At 44.0% G+C, this 24,660-nt stretch overlaps 1 protein-coding gene across 2 annotated transcripts in view; it reads left to right on the top strand.

Annotated features, from left to right (window-relative positions):
* MBTPS1 (membrane bound transcription factor peptidase, site 1) overlaps window positions 1–24,660 on the top strand; it is a 61,948-nt gene that overhangs the window by 16,513 nt on the left and 20,775 nt on the right. For both annotated transcript variants that reach the window (XM_032284552.1, XM_032284553.1), the window contains exons 4-12: window positions 2,433–2,636; window positions 4,390–4,500; window positions 4,948–5,057; window positions 6,382–6,498; window positions 7,284–7,351; window positions 10,791–10,893; window positions 13,087–13,238; window positions 16,314–16,475; window positions 23,866–24,010. In XM_032284552.1, the coding sequence (XP_032140443.1) occupies window positions 2,433–2,636; window positions 4,390–4,500; window positions 4,948–5,057; window positions 6,382–6,498; window positions 7,284–7,351; window positions 10,791–10,893; window positions 13,087–13,238; window positions 16,314–16,475; window positions 23,866–24,010 (1,172 nt within the window). The remainder of the gene's footprint in view (window positions 1–2,432; window positions 2,637–4,389; window positions 4,501–4,947; window positions 5,058–6,381; window positions 6,499–7,283; window positions 7,352–10,790; window positions 10,894–13,086; window positions 13,239–16,313; window positions 16,476–23,865; window positions 24,011–24,660) is intronic.

Genomic DNA, 24,660 nt, shown 5'->3' with positions numbered 1-24,660 from the left:
CACTGTACTCCAGCCTGGTGACAGAGTGAGAATCTGTCTCAAAAAAAATAAAAAATAAAATTTTGCTCTTCTTTGTGATATTCTAGGCCTAAGAGCCTCTGAGGTTTTGCTGCATTTAAAAAAAAAACACACATACACAGGCACTGAAGAGTTTAATTTCCTTAGTAAAACCAGATGTAGACTTCAGGTGTCTGACTTTTTCAGAGCCTTTTCTGGTACTCCAGATGTTACTGTATTATTATTTTCCTTATAAAGCAGTAACACCCAAAAATAGCCCAGGAAAATAGATTGGCAGTCAAACCTGGTATACGTTGTGCTATTTTAATTTATTTTTACTTCAGTTACCGTGAAGAGCTCTAGAATGCTTTAGGAGACACAGAGTTGCCTAATTTTAGCACAAGAATCCTAGACTCTCTGGAGGTGGGATTCCCTTGGACACCATCTTCACTGTGCGTGTCCTGGGTTTTCCCCTGAGAGGGGAAACTTGCCCACTGCTGTGCCCGTGCTTCCTGAACTTAGCTGTGACCGGCAGTCAGCGCCTTTTCCATCTTGAAGCATCAGTTTTTCTCTCATTCTTAAATTGGAGATGATACACCTTACTTCAGAGGCTCTCATGAAGATAACATGAAATAATACATGTGAAGAAAGCTTAGTAGAGTGTTCAGGATGTTGTAACCAAATGTTAACGATTTCTATGGCTCTTATTCGTAGAAGGTTTTGTTTTATTTTGGGCTGACACTGTTCTCACTCTGGATCCCATGCCTTGGGTTCTATCCCATAGGCCGTAAGACAGAGCCTACCTGTTTTCTATAAGACAGTAGTTAAAGATATGATGAAGATAGCTGTCTTTTTGATATTTGAAGATACCCATAGTGTGTGCCTTTTGGCAATTTCTTCTCTCCAAGCTAATCCCCAGTTCCTCCGGCAGTTACTCAGATGACATAATTTCAAGTCCTTTCCTCATTTTAAGTGTTTTTCTTTGAATGTATTAGTTTTTCTCAATTGTTTTAAAGTTGTGAAGCCCTGAACTTAGTGTAATACTGGAGGTGTAGTCTGGCCTGTCAAGGTCATGCAGAGCACACCCCTTCCTGGTCTCGGTGTTGGTCTTCAGCCAGCACCTCCAGCACTGTCCCATGCTGTTGACTTAAAGATCAGACTCAGACCAGGACTTTCAATTAAGAACCATTTCAGTTGGGTTGTGCAAATATGTACTTACCAAAATTGGCATGACCGTGTATGTTTCCAGGTCCCTGTACTTACATAGGTATAGCCTGGTAAGGTTAGAATACAAATGACAATGATTTACTTTAGAAACAGAACTGTATTAGTATTATAGATTTTCCCTTCTTAAAACGGATTTAAAACATCACTTGTTCATTATAACATGGTCTTTGAGAGGTAGAGGGAAAAGTCTTAGACCAGTTCTTTGGTATTACCTTTTTCCTTTGCTTTTTAAAAATAACAAGACTTGGCCAGGCGGGGTGCCTCACGCCTGTAATCCCAGCACTTTGGGAGGCTGAGGCGGGCGGATCATGAGGTCAGGAGATCGAGACTATCCTGGCTAACATGGTAAAACCCCGTCTCTACCAAAAATACAAAAAAATTAGCTGAGTATGGTGGCACATCCCTGTAGTCCCAGCTACTTGGGAAGCTGAGGCAGGAGAATTGCTTGAACCCGGAGGCAGAAGTTGCGGTGAGTCAAGATTGCGCCATTGCACTCCAGCCTGGAGGTAGAAAAAGACTCTGTCACAGAAATAAAAAATAAAGAGACTTACAGGTAGTAAAATTCTTCCTTTTTAGAGGAATTATACTGTCAAATATCCACCAACAAAATCAAGATGTGGAATAATTCCATCACCCTCAGAAATTCCCCTTTTCTCAGTCCTTTGTAGTTCTTTTGTTTTTTGAAAGGTGAAATTCTAGCAGGTAAGAATGTTGAGAATATTGAACACAGTTGTTAAAAGTCCTTTTGATATTTGATGCTCAGTGGGATAACATGGCTTTTCCCTGGCCCAGAAATCTAGTAAAAACTTCTAGTAAAACTAAAACTTCATGAATGCTTAGGGTCATTTTCTTTAACTTTTCCCCTTTCTGGTTCATTGAGGACAAGTTGCTGATCAAAAATCAGGTTTTCATTTAGTTTTAGTGTCACATTTAGCTTTTTAAAAAATATTAGTTAATCAGTCTTTCTCTGCCTTACTTGGTTAGAAAATTTCAAGTAAAGAACTATTTGGAAATAATATGACAGCTAAATAATGTCCTATAATTATAATTGCATTGAGACGATCCTTCTAGAGAAATAAGATAACCCCACTTTCCTTCCAACAGAATTGCAAACAGTAATCATCTGTGTTTAGGGTAGTTTTGCCTGACAGGTATTGTGTAGTTCCTTTTGCTCTTCTATTCTGACCTTTCTCTTCCTTGCCATCTAGCTGACCCCATAGTACCCTGCAATGAAACCCGATGGAGCCAGAAGTGGCAATCATCACGTCCCCTGAGAAGAGCCAGTCTCTCCCTGGGCTCTGGGTTCTGGCATGCTACAGGAAGGCATTCGAGCAGACGGCTGCTGAGAGCCATCCCGCGCCAGGTTGCCCAGACACTGCAGGCAGACGTGCTCTGGCAGATGGGATTTACAGGTGTGTGCTATTAACAAGGGAAGGCACGGAAAGTCCAGACATCCAGAGATTCCGTATTCGGGACCGCCTAGTGCTAAAGCCCTGCAGCCTTATACGTCTGACCTGCTTACTCTTTGTTGAGCTGGACATAGGCTAGTACCTCCTGTCTTTGACTCCTGTTATGCCAGACATCTGTGTCTGTGGCTTTTCTAATTGTCACCATTTGTATCTTATTTTGTTATCATTTCTGAGGTTAGAAGGGGCAGATTATGGAGCACTTCTCTCCTGTGGACGCATGCCCAAACGAGTGCACGCTGCTGGCTGTTGGCGCTGACTGACGGGCCTGCAGAGGGCTGCCGCTGCTCGTGGAAAGGTGGTCCCTGACCTGGGCACTTCCATGGAAATTAGTCTGTCACTTGGGTTTGATGCCCTGAATGCAGAGTAGCGAAGCAATTGACTGTTACACCTGCTGATGATTTGTTTCAGTACAGGAAGTGATGGTCATGATCTTGTCCTGTGAAATAAAACCAATAAGGCTTGTGAGTTTTGTGAAATAAGGTTTTTTTTTTCGCCTTGCTGATTTATCATGACAAAACATTCCTGTTTTATATAATGTGAAGATTTTTACCTTGACTTCTGAGCATAAGCCAGTTTCACCTGCTCCCAGGACATCACGATTTGTCTAGGTGTCTTTACCCTATCTCCTTGACTTAGGGACCCTTACCTCTCCTTTGATCTCCTTGGTGCCCTGCCCTCTGAAATGTCTGAGATGCTTCAGCTTTTAATACCTGGTGGACTGGCATTTCGTTAAAATGTGTGTCTCTTCATGGTTTTACCTTTTTAGAATGAGAACTGCTTCACAAAACACATTTTCTAATCATCAGAAATAATTTTTATTTCCCCCAAACCAAATCCTTTCTAATTTTGTGTGTGCATTTTTTAAAAGTAACATTAATTTTTATAGTTATCTCAGTTTAATGGATTATTTAACATAGTATTGATATGTAAAACAGCCCTTTTGCCAGAAAGACATCACCCTTCTTACATTGGTTACCTGTTAAGTAATATAGGTATTCTATATTTTAATGCTTTCTAGAATTTTTGGTCAGAAAGGCCAGTTGTATTTCACACTGGGGTCGATGGCTTTGGCCAGTATCTGGAATCAACTTACTGTTACAGCAAAGTGCATGCTGCAGTGATTTTTCTTCCAGTGTGATTAGCCCCAGGTGGTGTTAGTAGTTCCTCCTAGCAGAGTTTGCCTTTTTACAAATGAGCTGCATTGAGTAAATTGCCTTCCTTGTTGGGAATAGGAATGGTTCCCCCGTTTCCCATTTTCTGTGCCCTGCTCCTTGGGTGTGCGGTTTGTGAGTGTTTTGCAGGGTCTCTGAGAAGGTGCGGGGTGGAGACCTGTGGTAAACTGCCAGAAGGGGAGTATCAGTAGGTGCCAGCCTGCAGCCTTGAGAAGCCTGCTAGGAGTGGAAGGGGTGGTTCCATGCTAAGCACTGGTGGCAATTGCGGAGGGTCTAGGAGGATTTTCTGCTTATCCTTAAATCTTACTTGGTGGTAGATGATGGCATTGCTCCTGCTGTCCTCTTTTCTTGGCTCAGCCAGCTACCCTGGGCACAGCTGACCTAACTTGTTTGCTGTGAGCAGGCTTTGGCCTTCCACAGTGTGTCATTTTCTGTGGGTTCCTGGGAGGAATGTATGTTATAGGCAAAGTCTAAAAAGCTGGTATCTTCAAACGTGATTGTGTTTGCTTGCTTTTCCGAATAAGGTGCTAATGTAAGAGTTGCTGTTTTTGACACTGGACTGAGCGAGAAGCATCCCCATTTCAAAAATGTGAAGGAAAGAACCAACTGGACCAACGAGAGAACGCTGGATGATGGTGGGTCTCAGCGGCGGGGAGAGGACGGCCACCTGTGGATGTGGGATATCACTCCCATCCTCTCTGATCCATTGAGAGTGTGTTTTGTGCAGGATTCCATAGTCTGTATCCAACAGTTATTCAAACAATCCCAAGTTGATATTGTGCCTTTTTTGTGCGTCAGGAACTTCTCTGATTATGTTAGAGGATGTTGGGAAGTAGCACTCCAGGACATGGTGGGGATGCCTGGTGCAGGGGCAGCTCCCTGTCCGGAGGGCGTGGAGTTGGCTAGCCCTTGAAGGGGTGCTTGTGCCGGGTGATGCCCAAGGGAACGTAGAGCAGCAGCAGAGGCTCTACCCTGTCCAGCACTTGGAAATTGAAGGCTCTGGAACTCATGGCCTGGAATGTTGCATCCTGGCACTTGCTTTCAAATGTGTTTAATGGGATGTTTTTCTTTATGGACTGCAGGGTTGGGCCATGGCACATTCGTGGCAGGTGTGATAGCCAGCATGAGGGAGTGCCAAGGATTTGCTCCAGATGCAGAACTTCATATTTTCAGGGTCTTTACCAACAATCAGGTAGGTGTTTTGAGGACCCCTGAAACTTGAGGAATTCATACTGAAATGTAAAAAGCACAATCACTGGACTGTACACATTTGTGTAAAAGGAGTGCACATCAGTGACGCTGAGCCGTTTGTACCACAGCATGTGTGCCCAGTTTACTGTTCCACTGCCTCCTGATTGGCTCCGCCCTTCTTCCACCACCCACTGTGTCCGTCTAACTTGAACTCTGAAGACCTTGCCAAGGCTACTGCTTACAACGAGTCTTTGATTTCCCTTGTTTCTTCTCTACCTCTAGGCTTCCCCAGGCCTCTGTACCCCTAGTTGTGTGTCTGCATGATGGAATAGAACAAATTGCATGTAGAATAAGTGTATGTGTTTGCCTCCCTGATTGAGTTCCTACCATCTTGAGTGTGGGGACTGTTTTATTTACCTCTGTGTCCTGACACCTGGCATTGTGTTGGGTAATGTGAATTTGCAAGCCTTGTTCCTTGACTGTTCATTTGGAAACAGTAGAAAAGGGAGAGGATCCTAGTATTTGTTGGTTTCACTTTTCATTGTTTTTTAAGGTTAATTTTTGAATAGGTAATGCATAGCTTAGAAATGTCAGGAGGTAATACGGTGAGGCCCCCACCCCTGTCCCTGTGCAGCACATTCATTCCCCACTTGGCTGTGTCTCCTGTATGACAATGCTCATTTCTTTGGTGTATATAAGAACATATAAATAGGCGGTCTTTTAAAAGCCTTTTAAAAACATAATTCTTAATCATTACATTGCTTCTCTTCCTACTGTAAACTTAATTTTTTATTTTTAAAAAAGCAACTGAAGGTGATCCAGAAAGTAATTGAGCTTTTGTAAGGTACATAGGTGCACTTGAACATCAGAGGACTAATACTGTGAAATAACTGTTACTGATGCCATTTGTCCTTCAGTCTGTTTGGGAATGAAGAAGATTAGACAGATAAGTTGAACTATTCCAAAATGCTTAACTTAATAGAAGTGCCTTGGGATAAGTCCTTTTAAAAGAGAAGGGCAGTTGGAAGCATGAGTGTTACTAGGAAGGCATTCTTTGTGTAGAGAGCTGTGCATTTCACCTAGAGAGACAGGCCACCCTACAGAACACAGCTGCCTCTTCCTTAGGTTCAGCTCCAAAGACTTAGAACTTCTAGGTGTTGTATTTCACTCTTTGGAGTATTATTTGTACTCAGGATTTATTTCTGGTCTTAAGTTAAAAAAATAAAGAAGTACTTTATGATTTTAAGAGCCTTAGAAATAAAAACTGTCCTAGCACTTTAAGACTTTATTGAAACACGAAGAGGACTTTTTTCATATTTAACTAGGTATCTTACACGTCTTGGTTTTTGGACGCCTTCAACTATGCCATCTTAAAGAGGATTGACGTGTTAAACCTCAGCATCGGCGGCCCTGACTTCATGGATCATCCCTTTGTCGACAAGGTTTGTGGAGTCACTGCACACAGGGTTTGGGTGACAGCTCCTGCTCTTTCGCAACCCAACCTGCATCATTTCTAGTGTGTTGGTGGCTTTTCAGGCAGGTGGTGACAGCTTTGTGAGAACAGATGGCTAATGACCTGAGCTTCAGTGATTTGCATGTCATAAATTGAGTGGGTTGGAAGCCTCAGAGTAAGTGTTTATAAGGAGCACATGGTGCCATGGTGATTCTTCTTCTTTTTTTTTTTTTTTTTTTTTTTTTTGAGATGGCGTTTCATTCTTTTTGGCCAGGCCGAAGTGCAATGGCATAGTCTCGGCTCATAGCAACCTTCGCCTTCCAGGTTCAAGCGACCCTCCTGCCTCAGCCTCCCAAGTAGCTGGAATTACAGGCACGAATTGCCTAACTTTTTTGTATTTTTAGTAGAGACAGGGCTTCACTGTGTTAGCCAGGCTGGTCTCAAACTCCTCACTTCGGGTGATCCGCCCAACTCAGCCTTTCAAAGCGCTGGATTACAGGTGTGAGCCACCACACCCAGCTGATTCTTTCTCACCTAAACATGCAACCTGTGTTTTCCTGAAAGTGACTAGGAAGTCAGCATGTGCTCTGTGCACTGTGTGCTTCTCTGTCCAGGGTGTTATTCTCTACCCCTGCAAGTTGCCAGGCACTTCCACCTTTATAATAGTCCAGTGCTTCTTTTTTAGGACTGTTTTTAGACATTATATGTGGTTTTTTTTTGACAGTTATATGTTAAGAGTGGTATACTTTCATTAAATAAATGCTCGTTTTGTAGGTGTGGGAATTAACAGCTAACAATGTAATCATGGTTTCTGCTATTGGCAATGACGGACCTCTTTATGGGTAAGTAGCCCTAGCAGGGATGACCTTGGGGATTTTTTCCCCCTTAAATAACTGAAAAATTGTTATCTGTTTGTGTATCCACCTATGCTTACCTGTTTATATCTGTCTAAAACCTTGTCTCAAGGATGTTTTCCTCACGTAAAAAAATAATAAGGGTGTGTGATGAGCGCCCAGGTACTCGCCACTCGCCTCAGCAGCTGTCAGCTTAAGGCCAGTCTTCTTTCTATTTATATATTTTTAAAAACTTGTTACAAATAGTAATTTAGAGGCCTGAAGTTTTTATTCTAACTACTTTTTGCCCAGAATAAAGCAGAGAAGTGAATTTATCAGAAAGGGATTCTGCAGTGTTGAGATTTGTGTGCAGAGCAAACGAAAGAGGTTTCCTGCCTCCCTCCAAGAGAGCTGGTGCGAGCACAGTGGCACTCTTTCACAGAGGAAGTGCCGGCGGGCCTAACAGCAGCATGGACGGTGCTTGGGAGTGGATGAGAGGGATCATTTAGGAGGGACGCAGGGAGGACGGTGTCACAGGGGGGCCTTTGTGCTCAACTCAGGCAGCATGAGATGTGAAACCTTTGCCACTGAATCCAAGCCAGTACACTCCTGTCTGGTTAGAGGTCTCAGTTTTCTTTCCACGCGCAGCTTCATTTAATTCTCTAGATAACGTGTATAAATCATTTCCTGTGCTTAAAGTTTCTGTAGGATGCTTTACGAAGTGTCCAGGGCATAGTATGAGGTGAAGCTCTGTGAAGTTCATGTTTGTATATCTCAGAAAACACAGATATTGGCATTCATAGGGTTCTAGCCTAATAGTGGAGTACATGATCCTGACCCTTGTTAGAAGTGCAGGGTTCTGGATTTTGCCGTGGTGTCAGTAATACGTATCATGAGCCACAGATATAAGTGGCATGAACGTACCCTAACTGTAGCTCCGCCATGACAAACACCAGTTATTAAGTCATCTCGTCGGGTTTTCCTGTCTCCCTTTTAAATGTTTCTGCTATTTCTGATGTCCCCACTCAAGTCTGGCACTCGGCAGTTCACAGTCACTGGGGTGTCTGTGTTTCATGGCCTGTCTTCCTATCTTGAGTCTTTTTCCACCCCAGCTCTTCCTGGATGGGTAGGGATGAAACTAGGTGTGGAAGCAGACAGGTCCGACCTGCCACTTTTGGCTGAGGCACCGTCACTTCTCTGAGCCTCAGCTCCCTCACCTGTCATGGGGGCAGAGAGAAGCCCACATGTTGCCTGCGAGGCTGACATCAGACAGCAGGGGGAGAGCGCGTGAACACTGATGATGCTCTGTGAATGACAGCCTCTCCTTTTCTTTTTTGTGTGTATTTCTACTGTTGAAACATATATTCTAGCAGTTTTCTAATCAAGAATCTGCAGTGGGTTATTATTGTCTAATAGCTGAAATCCACATTTTTCTTTTGGTTTTCAAGGTCTTCAGTATTCTAGGCTGGATTGCAAACGTTTCCTGTAAAGGGTCAGGTAAAAAGTATTTTCGCCTTATCATGCGAAAGCAGCTGTAGGTGATATATGTGTAAATGAACATGACTTTGTTCCAGGAATGCCATATTTGTAAAAACAGGTATGGGCTTGGTTTGGCTCATGGGCCGTAGTTGGCCAACTCCAGCCAGAATCTGTTGTTTCACCTTCCCCTTCCACGGCGTCACACACATCTTCCTGGAATGAGTCTCCTCCTGTTTGTTTCAAGTCCTCTGCACCTCTTCCCTCTGCTCATCCTCCTGGCCATACCTGTTTGGATTCCCGGCTCTTTCACATGCTGTTCTGACTGTCACACGCTGGCTGCCGTTCTGTAACCCTGTGGCTTTTGTGGGTTGTTGTACTCCATAGCTTCTTATCAGAGTTGTGAGTTTATAGTATGTTGAAGGAGCAGAGCCTTGTAAGGAAGGCTGTCTCCACCTCATGTATGCTCCTGCTGCCTCATACAGACCTGGCCACCTGCTGGCTGTGTCTTGAAGTGACTGGACATGGCATGTGATCAAGGCAGCCCAGCTTGTGATAGGTATGGTTTTTACTGCTCGGGCATCTGATGGGACTGCTCGCAGGGCTGGTCTGAGGACAGTAACATGCATATGTCAGCTCCTCTGGGAGTAAGGCATGCATTCTCTGGTCCCCTTTGCTGTAGTCTCTTTCTCTGTGTCTTGTGCCCTGGTGCTCTGAGACTCTGTGGTGCTAGCGAGCCTGCGGCCTCACCTCCCTCCTTTCCAATTTTCAATACCAATAATGATTTCTCGATGTCTTCCCTTATTTTTAAAGGGTTAAAGTATACTAAGCATTGTAGGGATTGACAGGTAGAGGAGGGTGGGAAGTGGTACCTTTTTGGTCAACTTCCATGGGAGTTTCTATCAGTGACTTCTGTCCCAGCCTCTGCTCCTTGAGTTCCTGGGAGTATGTAAACGTCTAGTGTCAGTCAACAGAAAATGATTATTGGTGCCTCCGAATGACCAGCTGGTGTGATATTGGTGGCCAGTGAGCTGAGAAGGCAGTACCACCTTGGCTTGGTGTGGTTAGGAATTGTCAGTTAAAAACACACTCTCTAGAACTAAAATTTCATGCTACTATTATCTCTTAAGCCACTTGGAATCAGTTGTAGTTCTTTAATTGTGAAAGAGTTCATTTTTTTTTTGTTAGTGAAGCCATAATAGATAAAGCTTAGCAATGCAGTTTTATAACTGAGTGTCTCATACTTTCAAATAGTTCGTCTTTATTTTGACTTATGGATTATACATTTTTGCCATTATTTATTTCACTATAACTTCTTTGCAGATCTAGTGCACTTAAGGTATTGGAGAGACTTTGTGGCTTTTTCCTCGTGTCTCAGGTCTTTCCTCTAAGGAGCTCAAGATGACAGAATAATGATAGTCCTTCCACAGTTCCCTATGAGGCAGGTGGAACAACACCGCAGGTCAATTGAAAACTTACAGCTTCCTGACTTTGGCAGATGCAAATGTGTGATTACGGTTTCTGCCCAGAGAGGTGTCTGATTTAGTTGGAAAGTTAAGATGAATGTACCAGGAACAATTTGAAAGTGATGTGAGAATGTGTTGTTAGGTGATGAATTGTGATCGTGTTAAGCATGAAGTTCAAGGCAAGTACAGATTCTTAAGACCTGGAGTGCTGGAGGGAAAAGGTGAGCCTTGAGCTCGCCTTTTAGCCCCAGTGTGCAAAGTTGACAGGGAAGAGAAGAAAGGAGGGGCATTCCAGGTGAGAGGACGTAATTTGAGCACAGCGAATGTGGCGGGGTCATATCTATTTCACAGGATAGCCGTGAGGAGCTGCAGTCCGTCAGAGTTTACAACTCTTCCCACAGAAGAACCTCATAAAGTCTTAGATTGTTCTGGGAATATTCGCCCTGGTTTGAAGCATTCGTTTTAAATTATTTCTCTTCTCTTGTTTTTCTTTTGTCTCGATACAGCACTCTGAATAACCCTGCAGATCAAATGGATGTGATTGGAGTAGGCGGCATTGACTTTGAAGATAACATTGCCCGCTTTTCTTCAAGGGGAATGACTACCTGGGTATGCTTATCTTTGCTAAATAATTGTATTTAGCTGGAGAAACTACCATGGCTAGTGGCACCATTTGTTGACGAGCCTTGAGGTGTATTTGTAAGTGCACAGACACCCTCACAATCACGGGTGAATAGCCGGGGCTATGAGTGCCTGCCCAGCCCCGAGAACTAGAGATCTGGCCCCTTCAGCCTCTGCCACTTCACTCTGGCAAGTCCACAGCTGCTGTGTTGAGCATGGGCTGATTTTAGATGGTGTTTCCCAGTTCCACTTATTAACTGATTTCTGAGGAACTCACTTTGTGGTGAATTGGGTTTCTGCCCATTTACCCTCTCTAGTAGAGCTAAGCAGTCCTCTTCAATGATAGGTGAGATGAACTTTTTTTTTTTTGACCTTAAGAAGTTGGAGAAGCCATTAAGAACAGCTTAATATCAACTGTGCCAACACAGAAATAATTGTATTTAGCTGAACAAATTCAAAATAACAGCTACGGTTAATAATTCAGCAGCTTGGGGTTTAATTATGCAGTGAATTCATCCTCCTTTACCTGTCAAAGTTTGATGAAAAATTAGACGCTTGTGCAGAGCAGCACTCAAAGGTACTCGAGTACCTTTGTCCTGGCAGTTGCTGAGGGGAGCACCCGCTCTTCAAATTCTTCAGGGTCAGAACACCTCTTGGTGCTTTAAGTTGACGTGCCATACTCGGAGGCCTCGGATAAGTCCCTGGAAAGATTCCCAGCTGCCTGGGAACACTGTGGACCTCATCCGCACTGTAGCACTTGACAGGGGAGCCTTCACCCTGAGCCTTTGTACTGTGACAGTACTAGCCTCCAGCCCTTCCCCGCCTCACACACTCAGGTGCCTCTTCCTGGAGCTGCCCCGTTGGCTGGGGAGCACTGTCTCATGTGACATCAGTCCGGGGCAGGATGCGTGTCCTCCTGTCCGCACTTCCTTGGCATGTGCTTTGTGCTGCCTGGTACTAGGAACCTGCTTCTGCCAGTTTGCCTCCAGCTCCCTGTGTCAGCGCTTTACTGAACCATGATGAGATGTCGTGTCCATGGCCTTCATCACCAGCCAGATTTTTTTTTTTCAAATTTATTTATTTATTTTATAGCAATGTGAACACGGAACCAGCCAGCTTTTTAATGGCATTTGAGAAACTTTCCTCCATCATCACAGAGCTGTGGTGCAGGATGCCTTCACTCGGCACCCCAGTGTGTGCGTCTGCCGTCCCAGGGGTTTGATGATCAGGAAGGGCTTTCCCTTCAAATTGGTCTCCTGTTACTGACAGAATATGAGATTCCATTATAATTCTCGTTTTGCCCCAATTCTTAGGAAGCTTGAGCGAGTACTAAGTTAAAATCTTATCCCAAGTGAGTTGTCTGGTGATCCTGCTCCTTCTAAGTGGTTTCTTATTTTCTCTTTTACAATGGTTTGAAACAGCCACTCATACCATGTACTTCTTTCCTTGTAAAGAAACATGTTTGGGTTTTTTTATATTTTAATTTTCTAATTTTTCTAACATATTTCTAATTTTAACTTATTCAGAGATAAAGCACTTTCCAGTTTCTGGTCTTCGTGATAAGCCAGTGTCCACTTGCTAGTGTTGCATGTTAGGAAGATTAAAATACTTATCTTTTAATTGCTTTATGGCTTTGCTATTGTTCTGCTTGTTATAAAATGTATTTTTAAAATTTTACTTTCTACATTATCATTTAAGCTTTTTTTTCTGTATTGTAGTGAATTTCTTTTCTCTCTCTCTCTCTCTTTTTCGGGGGGGAAGTGGGGGACAGGATCTCACTCTGTTGCCCAGGCTGCAGTGCAGCGGCACAATCATGGCTCACTGCATCCTTGACCTCCTGGGCTTAGGTGATCCTCCTGAGTAGCTGGGACTACAGGCATGTGCCACTACATCTAGCTAATTTTTGTATTTTTTTGTGGAGATGGGGACCTTGGTGTGTATCCCAGGCTGTTCTAGAACTCCTGGGCTCAAGCAGTCCACCCGCCTCAGCCTCCCAAAGGGTTGGGATTACAGCTATGAGCCCTGCACCTGGCCTGGAGTGAATTTCACACTAAAACCAATATCTTCCTAAGGTTATACTGTTATTAACCCATATGTCTATTCTGATCTGATTCACTCATAATTGCACGTGACTGTATGCCAATATGCGAGCTGTAGAAACCAAGCTGCTTTTATTTATAGGAGCTACCAGGAGGCTACGGTCGCGTGAAACCTGACATTGTCACCTATGGTGCTGGCGTGCGGGGTTCCGGCGTGAAAGGCGGGTGCCGGGCCCTCTCAGGGACCAGTGTTGCTTCTCCAGTGGTTGCAGGTGCCGTCACCTTATTAGTGAGGTGAGTGTTGCCCCCCAGAGACCAGCAGCTCCCACGCCAGGACAGGAGCACCGGGTACCAGCAGGGCAGGAGTCGAGTCTTGCTTCTGCCCTGTCTTGGGTTTGAGAGCTTCGGCCCTTCACAGCTTTGCTCTGTCTCTCCTTCTTCATCTCTGCAAAGAGGTAGGAGTCGCTTCTTTTATAGTTAGAATGACACGAATGTGACCGCACTCTATAGCCCGAGTAAACAAAGTGCTGACCGACAAAACACCCATTTCTCTCTGTTTGTGTTCTCGTATCCCATTATGTGCTAGAACTGTTAACATCCAAGCAAGCATATATATCAGGCAGGGAACAAAAAGTAAGATATTTCCCTGCCATATATCCTCCATTTCCTTGGGGATTCACCTTGTTTTTTTTTGTTTTGTTTTGTTTTTTAAAAAAAAACAAGTCTTATTGTGTATGTGTAAGGTATACAAAGTGATGCTGTAGGATACATATAGAAAGTGAAAAGGTTACTCTAGTGAAACAGATGAACACATCCACCTTCTCACGGGGTTAGTCATTTATTGTTTTTGTGACGGGGACTCACCTATTGATGTACTCCATAGCTAAGGGTGTCCAACCCATCAGCGACTGGCAGTCACTACTCCACCTTGTCTGATTGGATCTCATGCAGTTGGAATGCAGCTTAGTGACTGGCCCTTAATCTTGCAGATAATGGAACTGATAGAAAGTTCTCAAAGAGGCAGGGGGCAGTGGCTCATGCCTGTAATCCCAGCACCTTGGGAGGCTGAGGCAGGCTGATCGCCTGAGCTCAGGAGTTCAAGACCAGCCTGGCCAACATGGCGAAACCCCATCTCTACTAAAAATATAAAAGTTAGCTGGGTGTGGTGGTAGGTGCCTGTAATCCCAGCTCCTCAGGAGGCTGAGGCAGGAAAATTGCTTGAACCCAGGAGGAGGAGGGTGCAGTGAGCTGAGATTGCACCGCCGCACTCCAGTCTGGGTGACAGAGCGAGGCTTCATCTCAAAAAATAAATAAATCAATAAAATTCTCAAAGCGAGTAGGCCAGAGTTGAAGTTCACGTGCACTCATTCATCGGAGACCCATGTTTCCTTATTCTTAGTTGTAAAAAGATGTCTTTGGGTCTGGCGTTTATCTTGTCACTGTATTTTCCCCCAAAATATATCGTACTTTTTCTATCTAGATGAAGTTTTAGTTGAGCTGTTACGTTGTGATAACACACAAAGTTCTGCATATTTGAAAGTTATTGTATTCTATGCTAATTTAAAAATTAATATAGGCAAATAGTATTAAATGTTTTTATATTTTAAATTCTCTTTAAGTAATTTGAATGTTGATTTTAGCTTGTAATGTCAAATAATATTTTGTTAGTAATTCTTAATAAAGCTAGATATCGGGCTGGTTGCGGTGGCTCACACCTGTAATTCCAGCACTTTGGGAGGCCAAGGCAGGAGGATTGTGTGACGCCAGTAGTTCAAGGCCAGCTGGGGCAACACAGTGAGACCCCGTTTCTATCAAAAAAAGGGGTAGATACCTACCTTTTCTCCCTTTTCTCTATTCTTCCCTTATAGTTTGGAGCCAAATTCTTGAAAATGTTGATGTTGGCCAGAGTGGCCTTTGGAGAATAACTGCGTGCTTGCTGGAAACACTGTCTCCTCTCTTGTTTTCCTCTCTCCGCTCTTACCTCAGCTGAAGAGGGAAGGTGGATTGTGGGCTACCGGGCCCACTTTCCATGCTTGTATTGGCCAGGTGGAGTGAATTCAGTTAGGGCTCCTGTTTCTAATCTTGTTGATTCTGGAAACAGAAAATGCTGGTTTGTTTGTCCTACATGCTATGATTGTTAGCAGGAAATGAGGGCTCTGCCTTCACCACTGAGCCTGTCAGTTCTCTGCTGTTCAGTAAGCAGACAGCCGACGGGTTGTGTTTCCCTTTCTCAGCAGCTTCTTTAAGTACACATATTTTCAGAAACAAGGAAGCCTTTCAGCCTCATCTCACTGCAGCAGATAAAAATGCGGTTGCGATCATTGAGAAACACCTCTGTGATAGTCGCTTGTAATAGAAGCGGTGGCGGGCCTCCCAAGCTCCATTCTGATGATGCGGTAAAAGGCAGGGGAACACAGCTTTTGAGTTCGCTTTATAGGCAAGAAGAGGGGGAAGATTGTTGACCTGTAGCTTTGAGCAGTTCTTTTATTCTGTCATTAACAATTCTACTTTATCTCCTCTTCTTATGTCAGATTTGCCATTTAGAAAATGTGACTAGACTCCAAGACCAACCACCATCATATACAAATATTTAGGAACTTAGGGGAATACATTTTCCTTTTTTTTACCTACTGATTTTCCCCCTCAATGTTAGGAATTAAAATTGACTTGTATTGATAATACATGGATACACAGAAATTGATGTTTTAATGCTAGTATCGCCAGGCTAAGTTCCTAGCCGTGTTGTGCTGCATGTTAAAGTTTGTTTAGATGCATTCTCATGGTGAAACTCTGAAGATGGCTTTAGGTCTGCATGGTTCGGAAAGTCATCACCATCAGGGTGGCTCATCCCAGACAAGCCTCCCAATCTGGAAACAAGAAGACAAGTTTTGGCTTTGGAGGCCATGGTCCTCACTCAGACCCGTGCCTCCTGCCAGTCCTGTGTCGTGGCCCCTCCCCAGGATCCGTGTGTGCTCCTCCTCCCAGCCAGGCGGTGCCGCATGGTGTCTTGCGTGGCTAGAAGCCTTTCCCTCCCACAAGTAGTCAGTACCTTTTACATACTCATGCTTTCTGCAGCCTCTGTGGTCATGTAGTTGAATTACCAGAAAAACGTGTGTTACGGATGCATTTGCATAAACCGCCCTAGCCTATGGGTCTCATAGAAGGTTGCGGAGTGGTGAGTCCTGGAGCAGGTACAGAAATGAGTGCACACTCCTCCTCATCTCACATAGGCTCTGCCAGATAAGCTCCCGTTAGATACAAAACAAGACTGCAGGCCTTGCATGTGCACGTTTGTAGGTTAGGTTTTGGTCGTCTGATTTTCATTCTTTTACTCAGAGAAAATGAGCAAATGCTTGATTTTTCCTCCAGCACAGTCCAGAAGCGTGAGCTGGTGAATCCTGCCAGCATGAAGCAGGCCCTGATTGCATCAGCCCGGAGGCTCCCTGGGGTCAACATGTTCGAGCAAGGCCACGGCAAGCTCGATCTCCTCAGAGCCTATCAGATCCTCAACAGCTACAAGCCGCAGGCAAGGTCAGTTGCCGCCCCGCTGATGGGCCTTTCTGTGCTTTGCGGGGATGTGGGCAAGTTTCCCTCTGCACAAAATACAAGCCTCAAAACCAAATATAACTAAGCACAGAATTCTCAGGCTGCTCGGAGAAGTTTTGCTGCTGCTTCTTCCAGGGTGCTGCTGATGGAACGGGTAGCTACTTTCAACTTACTGATGTTATCTTTAATATAAATGGTTAAAAGCAATGATTTCTGAGGGTTTTTTGCTTTTGTTGTTGAGTTTTTTAGAATCTTGAAATAATCTTAGGTTTGCAGAAATTTTGCAAAAATAGGAGAGAGTTGTCATGCAAGATTGGCCCAGTTTCCCCTAATGCCACCATTTCAGATGGCTGGAGTACAGCTGTTAAAACTAACATATGAACACTGACACTACTGTAATTCACCTGCAGGCCACATACATCTCACCAGCTCCCATGGTGCTCCTATCCGGCCTGGTCCCCACTTTGTTTTCACCCTTTATTTTGAAATGATTTTAGATTGACAGCAGGGTTTCACAAATAGTTCTTGAGAACTCCCTGTCTGTCACCCATCTTTCCCTAACCTAAACATCTTCCATAACCACAGTCTGAGCCTCAGCGCCTGGAAACGAACCTTGGTGTAGCACTGCCAACTGCAGATTCAGATTCAGCCCGCTGTCCCACAGGTCCTTTCTTTGGGTTCCAGTGCAGGATCCCACGTTGCATTTCATTGTCCTGTTGGTTCCTCTGTTTTCCTTCATCTTATTACTGGTGGTGGTCATTTTCACCATTTGATTAATGTGGTCTGTCAGTCTGGGTCCTCCAAGAAACAGACGCCAAGCTAGAATTAGATGTTCAGAAGATTTGTGGGGCATGTGGGCCTCTGAAGGATAAAGAGAAGGGTGTGGAATAGGCAAGGACTGCAGTGCTGATCTGACACCACAAAGAGGTAGGAAGATTGGGGAGGAAGAGGCTCGAACAGGTCTGAAAAAGTTTTGCCTGAAGGGAAATCCTTGAACCGAATTGCCTGTTGGAGGAGTCCTGTGTCCCACAGGTATGGGCCTGGCCTAGTGCCTCCCCTGTGCTCAGTCATTGGCTGGGAGCAGCCCCAGGGGATGCATGGCCTTGGCACAGACATGGTAAGGACCCGAGGGTGGCAGCTGCAGTGTTGGCCTGCAGTGCTTCTGCAGGAGACCTTAGCCACTGGCCCTGTGGAGCCAGAATGGCACCTGCTAGGTGTCTCCACCGTGCAGCCCCTGTGTTTCCTTTGTGACTCCTGTCTCGTGGAGGGTATGCTTAGAGATGGTCTGGTTTCTTCATATACTTCTACCCACTCATGTTAGCATGCCTTGATGGTTCTTGCCTTTCGTGATTGCTCCTGAGGAGTTTGACCACTGTGATGACTTTCTTTTTCCTTTGTTGTATTTGCGTTGATTAATGGAACTCTGCTGGAAGGAAGAGCTGTCCTTTCTCTCCCATTTATTCAATTCTTTATACCAGTGTGGACACACACTTATTTTACTCTGTGGATTATAGTTAATGTTATCGTTTAGTTGGTTGCTCAAATTGCCCCAGAGTTGGCAGTCTGGAGCTCCATCTAGTGGCTTGTCTTTTCAGCAGGTCTCCAGCATGTTCTGAGCGCTGTCTGTCTCCTTGGCAGTACAAGGTGTCCTGTCACGGACTTCTGTACTCTAGCCTTTCTCTAAGCAACTCTTTCCTGATGGCCTATTCTAATGGCATTGAGACACCAAGACCTGGTCACTCGGGGTGCTCAAAGCTGCTGTGCTCACAGTTGTTACTGCGCTGTTCAGCAGACAGAGCTAGGCAAATGTATGGACATGCGTACAGGCACACACATGCCTGCTTCTGTATCTGCCCCTCTGTGTATGTACGAGAAACACGAGTTCATGCTGTCTCCTGATTCCACACCATATCACAGGATTCATTCCAGCCTTTCCCTCTCCTTGTTTCTCTCTGTCTCTCTCTCTCTCTCTCTCTCTCTGTCTCTGTCTCTGTCTGTCTCTCTTATTTACAGACGTGGTCAAGTTACCTCTGTCTCTAATTCCATTCTCCCACAGTGAGAAGCCTGGCTCTCATTATCCACAATATACCGACTTACTTGCTTAGTCCCAGTATATGTATACTGAGTAGCTCTGGAATTGCTAATCCATGCCCTTGTGAATTTTTTGAATACAGTATTTGTGATAATGTGTTATTACCTTTGGCCCTACAGCATATAGTTATATAATGTTTTCTTTTTTTTTAATTTTCTTGAGCCAGAGTTTCGCTCTTGTTGCCCAGGCTGGAGTGCAGTAGCGCGATCTTGGCTCACCATAACCTCCGCCTTCTGGGTTCAAGTGAATCTCCTGCCTCAGCCTCCCAAGTAGCTGGGATACAGGTCCCTGCCATCACGCCAAGCTAATTTTTGTATTTTTAGTAGAGACGGGGTTTCACTGTGTTGCCCAGGCTGGTCTTGAACTCCTGACCTTGTGATCCACCCGCCTTGGCCTCCCAAAGTGCTGGGATTACAGATGTGAGCCACCACACCTGGCCTATAGTGTTTTCTTAAGTTACATTGGTTAATTCTTTCCTTGGTATCTGTTTTTAATACAGTTGGACTCATTTATTCGTATTTGTATTCCTTTTTGAATTTCCCCCAGATCCTGGTTGATTACAACTTGTTATCGAGTGTGTAAAACATTACCATGGTTCTAAGGATGTGTTGGTTTGTTCTTGTATTGCTGTAAAAAAGTACCTGAGACCGGGTAATTTATAAAGAAAACAGGTTTAATTGGCTCCTGGTTCTACAGGCTGTACAGGAAGCATAGTGCCAACATCTGCTTCTGGGGATGCCTCAGTGAGCTTCCAGTCATGGGAGAAGGTGAAGGGAAGCCAGCCTGTCACATGGCAAGACAGGGAGCAAGAGAGCAGGGAGGTTCCAGACTTTTAAACACCCAGATCTTGCATGAGCTGAGTGAGAACTGAGCTATCACCAAGGGGACGGTGCTAAACCATCCATGAGGGGGTGCCCCCATGATCCAGTCACTTCCCACTGAGCCCACCTCCAACACTGGCGATTACAGGTCAGCGTGAGATTTGGAGGGCACAAGCATCCAAACCGTATCAGTTCCAATTTGCCCATTCTTTCTACCAGGCTTCCGCAGACACCTTTCACACACATCAGGTTTGATTTCATGCTTTTTTTTTTTTTCCTTTCCCCACAAATGAGCACATACATAGAAGGATAGCATCACTGTGGATACTCTTTTGCATTCTGCTTTTTTCACTTCATGTCCTAAATCACTCCACATCAGTACATAGAGATTCTCTTCTTTTTTTTTACAGCTGTATCCTGTGAATGTGCAATTGATTAAGCCACTACTAGTCTACATATGGGCTTTTAAGTTGTTTCCAGTGAACTCACAATGAAAAACCTCAGGCCTGTGTGTCTTAGTTTTGTTGGAGATGTTCATTCAGGGTAAATTCCTAAAGGTGGCACTATCGGGTCAGCATTGAGAGCATCGGGTAGTTCTGTTAGGTAAGGTGGCATTGCTGGTCCAGGTTGAGAGCATCAGGTAGCTCTGTAGTGGCATTGCTGGTCTGGGTTCTGGTGGCTCTGTTAGGTAAAGTGGCATTGCTGGTCTGGGTTCTGGTGGCTCTGTTAGGTAAAGTGGCATTGCTGGTCTGGGTTGAGAGCATCGGGTAGTCCTGTTAGGCATTGCTTTGTTTCCCTCCGGAAGGGTTGTGCCTGTTTGTTTTATGTGAGCAGTGTGTTTGAGTGCTGGTTTCCCCAGAGCCTCACCGACAGAATGTTCTGTCATCCTTGTTACTTTTTACAAATCTGATTGGTAGGAAATAGTATTTCAATATTGTTTAATTTGCATTTCTCTATTTATGAGTACGTTTGAACACCTACGTCTATGTTTAAGAGCTGTTCTTTTACCTTTCTTGTGAATTGTCTATTTCTTTTTCAGCGGGGTTTTTGGTTCCTCTTGAGAGTTCTTGATATGTTAGGGTTAGTAACCCTCTGTCAGGGATACGTCTTGCAGATTTTCTGCCACTTTGTCAGTTGTCTTTTGACTTACATAAGGTGTTTCTGCCATGCAGTTGTTGTTTTTCAGTAGTCACGTTTGTTAGTCTTCTGCTGATGCCTCTGGATTTTGAGTCCTTAGAAAGTCATTTTCTGTACTGAGGGAGATAAAAGAGAAATTCACCCGTGTTTTCTTCTAATACTTGTTTGCTTTCTTTTATTTACTTGAGTTTCCTTGATCCATTTGGATTTTATTTTTGTGTTGTTTGGAGGTATGGATCTAATTTTTTCTTTTGCCAAATGGCCATCCATTTGTTAAAGCTCTTGTGATTAAAAAGTCCATCTTGCCCCAATGATCTGAGATACCATCTTTATCATGTACTAAGTTTTCATGTGTATTAGGTTTTTTTTTTTTTTTTTTTTGAGACGGAGTTTCTCGGTTGTTACCCAGGCTGGAGTGCAGTGGCGCGATCTCGGCTCACCGCAACCTCTGCCTCCCGGGTTCAGGCAATTCTCCTGCCCCAGCCTCCTGAGTTGCTGGGATTACAGGCACGCGCCACCATGCCCAGCTAATTTTTTGTATTTTTAGTAGAGACGGGGTTTCACCATGTTGACCAGGATGGTCTCGATCTCTTGACCTCGTGATCCACCCGCCTCGGCCTCCCACAGTGCTGGGATTACAGGCTTGAGCCACCGCGCCCGGCCGTGTATTAGGTTTATCCCTGAGCTTTCTATTCTGTTCCACTGGTCTATCTGTGCATGTACTGGTACTATATTGTTTTGATCATAAAGACTTTATAGCATGTTTTAATATCTGGTAGTGCTAGTTCCCCTTATAATTTTTTTCCAGTGTTTTCTTGGGTATTCTTTTTTTTTTTTTTGAGGAGGCAGAGTCTTGCTGTGTGGCTCAGGCTGGAGTGCAGTTGCATGATCTCCACTCACTGTAACCTCTGCCCTCTGGGTTCAGGTGATTCGCCAGTCTCAGCCTCCAAGTAAGTGGACTGCAGGTACACACTCCCATACCTAGCTAATTTTTCTCTTTTTAGTAGAGACAAGGTTTTGCCATGTTACCCAGGCTGGTTTCAAACTCCTGGGCTCAAGCCATCCTCCCGCCTCGGCCTCCCAAAGTGCTGGAATTACAAGTGGGAGCCACTGCGCCCAGCCCTTCTTGGCTGTTCTTGCATGTTTGTTTTCTTCCTGTGAATTTTCTTATCAACTTACTTAATTCTATGAAAGACGCTTGTCGGAATTTTTGTTGAAATTATATCAAATTTGAAACGAACTTAGAAGTGATATTTTTATAATGCTGCTATTTTGTCTGAGAGCAAAGGATGCATTTCCATTTGCTCGAGTCTTATGTGTCTTCCAGCAGGTTTTACAGTTGTCTTCATGTAGGTTTTACACATTTCTTGGTGAGTTTAAGTATTTAATCTTTTTGTTGCTATTGTAGATGAGGTTTTCTCTTATATCCTCTGGTTTTGTTTCTATATGTTAATTTTATATCCTGCTACCTAACTGAATTATTGTTTTAGTTTTATTATTGCTTCTCTAGGGTTTTCCAAGTATACTAATCTTACTAGATGAAAATAAAGATAGCTTTACGTCTTCCTTACCAACTCGTAAGGCTTTGTTGATTAGTTTTATCTAGTTGCATGGGCTGGTATCTCTACACAGTGTTGAACAGCAGTAGCGATAGTGGCTATCCTTGTGTCATTCCTAATCTTAGTGGAAATGCCTCTTGTGTTTCTCTGTTAAGTAAGATGCTGGATTTATCACTAAGGTGTGTGTGTGCGCATATATATATATATATATTTATTTTTTTTATTATTGTGGTGGTAGATTTTCTGTCTAGTGCTGTTTTTTTGACTGTTTTCATCAGGACTGTGCATTTAATTTTGTAGGCTTTTTCAGCATCTAGAAAGGTAATCATATGAATACTTTAGATCTATTAATATATATGGTTCATGATATTAATGAGCTTCCCAATATTGAACCAATCTTACATTTCTGAAATAAATCCCACTGGTTTTAGTGTGTTGTTTTCTTAATATGATGTTGAATTCTCTTTGCTAATAATGATTTCTTAGTTGATTCATGTTGAGTTAGTAGTTGAATTAAACTGTTTACAGAGCACAGTTGCCTGCAAAGTTTACAAACACATTTCAGGTAGAACAGGTACCTTTGCTGATTCATACCATTGTAGTCACATGATCAACCCATTCAGGATTTTTAAAACTAGGTTGTACTTATTTCCTTTTCTTTTTCTTCTTTTTGTGAACTTTAGACTTGTGAAGGTGGTATCTATTTAGATGACTGGCTGTGATAAGTGTTGATTATAACTGTCTGTGAAAGTCACAGTATCCCTAAAGATACTCCACTTGGTTTCTTATATAGCAATTCAGTTGGCCCAGCTATGTGCATCTTTGTTATTACAAACTAATAAAAAATACTCCTTCTACCATAGTTGCTATTTGAGAAAGGCTGGCATCTCCTGTAATGAGGTGAAGCAGTTGGGCAGAGCTGCATGCCCACTGCACGTGGGTGCAGCTTGAGAAGCAGGATCCTCATATGCCTGGTGCTCTCAGGGAGGCCATCTTGGGTCATGTCTTGTCTGAAACGCTTGTCTCTTGCCTGTGTTTTCTCCTGTTGGAGCATAGCTGACACCGCTGCTCCACTAGGAGTGATGTGAACCCAACACAAACTCAGTTCAGATAAGGGGAAACCATGAAACCAGTAGAATTGCAGGAGCACTTGTGTCAGCACCGTGACACAAATTATTTTGTCAGCGTCCCCAGCAAATCTCCCAGGCCTGGTGCTTTAGGACTCATGGGACTCAGCCTGTGGTCATATTCACAGCTAAGATACGTCATAGTGGCACAGCAAGGATGCATAGCAGCTCTGTAAGGGAAAAAGATGCCTCACACAGAGGGAGCCTGGAGAAATCCAGGCGTAGCTTGCTAAGCTGTTCCCTCCCTTCTGCCAGGCAGGGTCTCACAGAGCTGACCCCTTTTCAAGCAGCAGACTGCATTGAGACGTGTACATGCGTGTGCCCAAGGAAGCCCTGTAGAGACTCTAGGGCTGGTCACGTACTCATTCTCTACCAGTCACAACTCCCAGAGCGTGACTTGCAAAAGCAGAGAGGTGTTCCCCACACATCACAGTATTTGTACAGACAGCAGGCTGGCAAAGAGGCCTTATCTGTGCAGGAGCATTCCAGAGCCTAGTTGCCAGATGCCAGCCTAGGGCAGCCCTGTAAGCAAGCCCTTCTGAAGCTTGGTCTGCTTTGTGAACTCTTTCTTGTACAGGTGTGTTGCTTTATTGTAGTTTTCTCATATGGTCTACTCTAACACTGTATTCTTTATTTCAGTTTGAGCCCCAGCTACATAGATCTGACTGAGTGTCCCTACATGTGGCCCTACTGCTCCCAGCCCATCTACTATGGAGGAATGCCGACAATTGTTAATGTCACCATCCTCAACGGCATGGGAGTCACAGGAAGAATTGTAGATAAGGTGAAACTTCTCTCTGACTTGGTCTCTGATTGATGGTGAACTTAGACACGGCCCAGACCTTTAGGCCATAGTTACTTATGCTGAAGTTAAAAAAGGAAAGGTTCTAGGCTGAGGAGGGAAGGTCACTTGAGCCCAGGATGTCAAGACCAGCCTGACCAACAAAGTGAGACCTGTCTCTACAAATAATAAAGCAATTAGCCGGAGATGGTGGTGCACACCTGTGGTCCCAGATACACAGGAGGCTGAGGTGTGAGGATCACTTGATTCTAGCAGGTGAAGGCTGCAGTGAGCCAGCATCGTGCCATTGCTCTCCAGCCTGGGTGACAGAGCAAGACCCTGTCTGGAAAAAAAACAAAACAAAACAGAAATAGCCCTGTCTAGGGTACCAGGGCTATTGGATGTAGTGGTTTGTTATATCCTAAGTCTGTTACAGAATAAGTCAAGATCAAATTAATGAAACCAGTTTTACTTTTTACATCTTGAATTTGGTTCCTGAGTCAACTAATTATATTTGATTCTTTACAATTTCATTTCATTTCTGTTCTTCATCTGTACACTTTTGCCCCTATAATTCAAGGCCCAGTTGTAATATTTCATTATTATTATTATTATTATTATTATTTTTGAAGACAGAGTTTCACTCTTGTTGC

The sequence above is a fragment of the Sapajus apella genome, unplaced genomic scaffold (assembly GCF_009761245.1).
Source record: "Sapajus apella isolate SASKATOON/1434 unplaced genomic scaffold, GSC_monkey_1.0 scaffold15, whole genome shotgun sequence".
In the NCBI taxonomy this organism is placed as follows: domain Eukaryota; kingdom Metazoa; phylum Chordata; class Mammalia; order Primates; family Cebidae; genus Sapajus; species Sapajus apella.
The sequence above is the reverse complement of the archived record's forward strand: the minus strand, read 5'-3'. Positions and strand labels throughout refer to the sequence as shown.